This window comes from Vollenhovia emeryi, unplaced genomic scaffold (assembly GCF_000949405.1).
Source record: "Vollenhovia emeryi isolate VEMERY1.0 unplaced genomic scaffold, V.emery_V1.0 DF939120.1, whole genome shotgun sequence".
Taxonomy (NCBI): domain Eukaryota; kingdom Metazoa; phylum Arthropoda; class Insecta; order Hymenoptera; family Formicidae; genus Vollenhovia; species Vollenhovia emeryi.
This window is the reverse complement of record NW_011967246.1, coordinates 236,326-242,325: the sequence shown is the minus strand read 5'-3', so window position 1 is coordinate 242,325 and position 6,000 is coordinate 236,326. Positions and strand designations below refer to the sequence as shown.

The following is a 6,000-nucleotide window of genomic DNA, read 5'->3' as shown; positions in this document are numbered from 1 at the left end:
TCTCGAAAACTAACAAAGTATCAGGAGAACGTGATCAGCAAAGAGGTGGCACTATCTAAAATTCCAAGAATTTCTCAAAAATTCCAAGAATTAAAATTCCCAGAATTTTCATTTATCGGGTGCGTTATTCGCTAGACGGGAGGGCTTTCATCATGACGCAGGAATGCGTGCGCAATTGACGCGGGATTGACGCATACATGTTTATTTTGTGGATCCTCGCGCATGCACCCGCCGATCGGTGGACACGAACAGGTGCTCGTCTGCTCCTCTACGATTACGTTCGATCCAGAAAAAATCCGGAGCCCCCGGGAGGACGAAGTCCCCCTCGAAGGCGGGGGACAATCGATCGACTCGCCACCGTCTGATCACCGAGAGTTGCTCATCAGGCTCCTCCCGCTTCTCTGGAAAACGAGGGACACTGCGAATGAAAATATGAACGCACAGGAGGCAGAGGTAAGCCTTATCGAAGCTTTTGCACAATCGTTGCTTATCAACGTTGTATAAACCAGATAATAATTTTGAGAAAAGTCGCGCGCCTCCACCATGCCGTTCAGTTACGTCGCACGGCGAGAGACGCCGGTCTTCTTTCATTAACCTCTAAACGCAGGTATTATCCCAAGGAGAAATGAGAAGTCAAGATTACGTCAATTTCATGTCATGTTGACCAAACTTATGTCACATTTAATCAATATGACATCAAACTGGAGAAATAAAAGTCCAGATGACGTTAATTTCATGCCATGTTGACCAAACTTATGTAAGGTTTATAGAAGTAAATTGAATTAGGGCGTAAACTTTAAATAAATCAAACTCTTCAATTGTCAAGGAAAATTCATATGAAAATTTAATGTTAACACTGTAACGAACTCCCCGTCCTTTCGTGCCTTTTGCCAGTCATCACCTCGCATTTGTATTTTCTATGTGTCGCGCATGTCCTCGCACCAATACCAATCATTTAAACATCGCCCTAGGTTCACGTTACAATATTTGCTTGTCCCTAAACTATCTCTGCCATCAGCAGTTGTACTTTGCCTCTTACACTTATGTCATAGTTTGGTCAATATGACATCAAGTTGACTTCATCGTGACTTTTCTCCTTGGGCCGTCACATATATATCTATACACGTGTTGCAAGATAAGTGGATAAACTATTTTTCTTTATTTAGGTGGAGAACCTTAAGCAGCAGGGTAATGCGTGCGTTAGGGAGAAAAAATATCAGAAGGCGACGCTCCATTACTCGCACGCGATCAAGCTGGACCCAAAGAATTATTCTCTCTACAGCAACCGATCCTTCACCTACCTAATGATGGAGCGGTACCGCGACGCCTTGAACGACGCTCTGATGACCATTCGACTGAAGCCTGACTGGTCGAAAGTACGTAGGGCAACACCGTTGTACGAATCACTCGAAACCAAGACCGTGTCGTAATTCCTTCAAGTCTCGCTCTCAGAGCAACGAATAAAGATGTGTTTATTTGTCGCAGGGTTACTTTAGGAAGGGCGAGGTCGAACTGAAACTATCCTCTTACAGCGAGGCGCTCGACTCTTATAACAAGGCTCTGTCCTTGCAACCAAACGAGCCCAAGATTCTAGAGGCGATGAACAAAGCGAAAAGGTCGTTGATTAAAGACAGAAGAGGTACTAGGTACAGAGTTATCACGGAACTGTGAAAACCGGAACGTAATGAAATACTGTTTCACAGCTGACCAACAGATCCCATGGCTCGGAGCTGGCGTTGGTATTATATTAGGAGTCACAGTCGTGATCGCCGACTACGTTTTCACAAACAAGCCCACCTTAACGGTATTGATTCGTTCTTCATACTACAAAATTTGTCAAAGTGGTGACAATCGTAATTAGGCTACTTTTATCGTTGCTACAGTACGATGTAATTCTTTCATATTCTGCAGCATCCTCTGCTGATGGCGTCGTTAACGATGTCTATAGCTATGGTCGGTTTCGGCATCGCGAAGGGTCTCCGTTACTTCCTGAAACACCAAAGAAAGTCAACGCTGATAGGAGACTTCTCTCACTGTTTGCTAGAAGCCAACGCGCTGGATGATATCTACGAAAAAGAGGACACGGATACGAAGAAAAAAGTACGATAAAGTGCAAACGAGGCAGGGATACCGCAGAGGAAAATCATAATCCTTTTTGATAATTCATTTCGACTTTCCATAATTTGAGTTAAAAGACGGAGCAACGTTCGGACGTCCAATATATAAACGACAATGCTGCGGATAATATTTGAATATGACTAGATGTCCATCATTGAACGTTATTGTTTTCTATTGAAAAGATTAATATATTTTATATTTTGTAACTTATTACTGTTTTTATTTTAAATTTTACAAAAGCGCGTGTAAGACAATATTTATGTCGAAAGTGGATTAATTCGTTGTTAAATTTACCATTTACACGTTTCTTCACGGTACGCGACGAGTGGGTTTAACAGTTTGTACAAACTGCGAGGGACGACGAAACAAATTAATAATTAATATATACATTGTCAATACTTCTAATTATAACACGACTTATAACGAAGAATGTATCCTGTGAGAAATAGTATTTATTCGATACGCTAGTATAAGAGCATCATACTTGCATCACATTCGCATTCCTCATAACTCAAAAACTTGGAAACATTCTTCCTCGCCATTGATTCTTGTACAACAAAGAACAGTATAAGTGTGCCAACTTATAAGATAATATGGCTGCGTGTGCGTGCGTGCGTGCGTGTCGTGAGTCTTTCTACTTTCTGCACTGAATAATATATCAAGCGTGATTGTAGAGTATCTCTTGAAACTAAAGATCTCGATTGAAATGATCAAAGTAGGCGTCGATTTACCACCTTGCTTTAAATAAACTGTAATCCTTAAGCCGTAAGAAATTAACCAATCACAGGCATTGATTTCTCTCACTCTCACCTGTGATTGGTTAATTTCTTACGGCTTAAGGCTTACAGCTTACTTAAAGCAAGGTTGTAGACCAACACTAATGTACTTTAAATACAAGTTGTCAGCTGGACTGGCATCGTCCAGTTGAGCTCGAAACGACTAAAGACTCTACTTATACATATATCTATTAAGTATATACATCTGTAAGCATTTAAGTACACCGAGCATGCGAACTATAGGTATACTTGTAGCACATATGCTTACAGTTCATAAGTTATCGACGATACTTGTCCACCGATTCGAGAGTGTATCGCTGCCGCATACATGCAGCCTGTGAACTATGAACCGCGGTTTACGTTATCGCACGTTTACTCAATAAAGATGAAATTAAGAGCACTATCGATGAATATTTAGTATTCGACAGCCCCGGCTCCTCCGAAACATCGTCCTTCGAAACCTTGGTATCGTGTTCCGCTCGCATGCAACCGTATTGCGCAATACGGGAAAGTAACGAACGGCGAAAACGTATGCGCGGTGCGACGGGACGAGAGGGAAAAGGAGATTCACCGAGCGGTCTCGGGCGTTCGGTTCGTTTATTAAGTTGTTGCAAAGAATAGGCAGAAAGGAAAGCAACGATAAAACGGGAACGAGCCGTCAGTGCTAATTAAGCAGCTGCTAGCAGATGAAAAAAATCAATACGAAGGATGATATCACTGAATAAGTGTAAAACAGAATAAATAATTGTACGAAAAATCTCCCTCTACGCGGCATCGAAAATGTTAAAGATCAATAGCATGTCTTTCTTCACAGCGATGCGTGAATATTTTACCTTGATCGATACTTAGTTGAGAGTAGAGACAAGAAAATCGGCCTCGTACCTCGGAGAACGATGGGAAAGATTTATATTATCTATTCAATTGACAAAATGACGTCGAAGCAAGTCTTGGCCTTCGACGCGGCCGACAAATGAAATGCGCTTTCTGTTTCTAAATAACTTTCTGCTGTACTTTGCGAGGTGTTCTCTCGCTTTCTATATTTGACGGCGTTACTTTAAAATAGCGGCGCAACTCTGTTTTTCGCGAAATTGGAGCTAACCACACTTTCGGGATCACACGAGTGTTACTCTCTTTGTCTTGCAATTAGTGCATCTACGGCTTCCTCTTACTGTCAACGTTTCCCTTTACAATTAATTTCGAGAGCCGAAATCTCGAAATAACGAGAATGGAGCTGAAACCGCTGTTAAAGTAACACTTATTTTTTTATGTACGTCTAGTGTTCCCCCCCCCCCCCTCTCTCCCCCTCTCCCCGGCCTATCTTTATGTATACGCGATTCCAACATGCGATTGTTCTCTTTTACTCGCGTGCTTATTATTGCGGTTTGCAGCATAGATAGAAAAAATAATTGGACCGCAACTCGCGTAGGGTGTAGCGAACAAGAGGTGGAACGGCGTCGTTAACACGCACGCAACTCGATTATCGCGAGTGAACGGCAAAGTATTTGGCGAAACTTTCCCAAAAGGGAGCGATCTGGATTATAAATATCGGTTGTGTCTCCATGAATATATTCTCAGGTGCGTGAATCGCGGCTTCCGCGCGACAACCAGCTTCGTCGCCTGCACGGGCCCGCGCGTAAATACACACGGCGCGCTGCGTTTCGGAAGCCAACGCCGACCACGTGGCGCAGCCGAGCAGGTTCCACCTGATTACGTCTTTCCCGCTTCGCCTAAATAGATACGGCCTTCCTCTTCTTCTTCCTCTTCGGTGTCCTATATCAGGTTCCCCCTATCATACCAGCGAGTGCCGTCCCGTGACTCTGTAACTTACCGAGGGGCCTGATAGAGCCATCTTTTTTTTTTCATACACGCTCGCACTCGAGCCCATTCAAGGTAACGGTCAAAAGAGAATGTCCGCGAGAACGTGGTCATTAAGTCGCGATATATTGTAACAACATCGCGCCAGGATTAACGATAAGATAAGCGGAGCCCGTGACGAGATCCCAATCGGTCGTATCGGGCGACGATACCTACGCTGGAGGAGTCCCGAAGACCCTCGACCTCGAAAAGTTGCCATCCTCGAGAGACCCCGCGGCAACGTGAACTTTCGAAAATCGGCGGAGCATGAATCATCGGTTTCGCTCGGGAATATTTTATCATTACAACAGACCCGCGGCGCGTATCATTAATTGCGATGAATCTATCGTCATAAATCTCCCCCTCCCCCTCCCCGCCACCCCGCGGATCCGCCGAGGGCCGAGGGGCGCGGGTGTGCTATCGCGCCGGGCCCTCTCGGTCCTCGTTCGCCGCGAGCGAGCCCAACGTTCGTCGCGAATCGCCTCCGCGGATCCGCCGCCCAGCGAGAGACGATTCGTCGCCGACGCCGTCAAGCTGACGTCGACTCGACATCGTCTCGACGCCGATCGACGATTCGTTTCTCGCCGGGCGAGGGCCGAGAGGCGCAGGTTTATCATCGCCGGCCCTCTCGGGCGAGCCGCGCGATCGTTACAAAGAGCACGACCGAGTTACGTTCGCGGAGGCGAGATAAATCGGCGATCGGCGCTGGAGCTTCGCAAGTTTTTCACGCCAGAGAGAGAGAGAGAGAGAGAGAGAGAAAGAGGGGGGGGAGAGAAGAGGAGCGAGATAAGGCGCTCCTTCCCCCTCGCCTCTCCCTCTTTCGAACAACTTCGCGGAGCAACAAAGAACTCCCCCACCGTTTAGGAGCCGCTTTCCTTCCGACGGCGGTTGCACGTCGCTCGTGATTATTAAATCTTGCGCGTTTCCCGTACGAACAAAATGGCGTATCCCAGTGTCGCTCCTTCCGCCCCCGCCCCCCGCGCTGTTTTCCACCGCCGGTCCAGTTATATCTTACAATCTTACGTTCGTGGCTCGTAAGAGGAAGCGTGACCACGGGGCCCAAGTTGGCTCGGCCACTTCTCTCGGAACCGCGCGCGCGGGCGCGGGCGCGGGCGGGCGGGCGCGTCGCTCGCCCGAGGATCCTTTATTGCGAGCGATGATGCGAGGATCAGGCGACGATAATGAGATCCGCGAGCGTTTCCGCGGCGACAAGCGTCCAACAGCCGGGGAGCGTACGGGACGACCGAGGCAA

At 46.6% G+C, this 6,000-nt stretch overlaps 1 protein-coding gene across 1 annotated transcript; it reads left to right on the top strand.

The window, feature by feature from the left end:
* Positions 1-144: 144 nt before the first annotated feature.
* Positions 145-2,914, top strand: LOC105570384 (RNA polymerase II-associated protein 3-like). The gene is made up of 5 exons (XM_012027530.1): positions 145-453; positions 1,167-1,376; positions 1,486-1,639; positions 1,704-1,804; positions 1,912-2,914. The coding sequence occupies exons 1-5, from the start codon at positions 223-225 to the stop codon at positions 2,107-2,109; spliced, it is 894 nt and encodes a 297-aa protein (XP_011882920.1). The 5' UTR covers positions 145-222; the 3' UTR covers positions 2,110-2,914.
* Positions 2,915-6,000: the final 3,086 nt, after the last annotated feature.

Bases quoted from the DNA above. Each gene is read 5' to 3' on its own strand.
- LOC105570384 (XM_012027530.1), top strand. From the start codon at position 223: ATGCACCCGCCGATCGGTGGACACGAACAGGTGCTCGTCTGCTCCTCT. The intron at 454-1,166 runs GTAAGCCTTATC...TTCTTTATTTAG, and splicing joins TGAACGCACAGGAGGCAGAG to GTGGAGAACCTTAAGCAGCA. The intron at 1,377-1,485 runs GTACGTAGGGCA...TATTTGTCGCAG, and splicing joins TGAAGCCTGACTGGTCGAAA to GGTTACTTTAGGAAGGGCGA.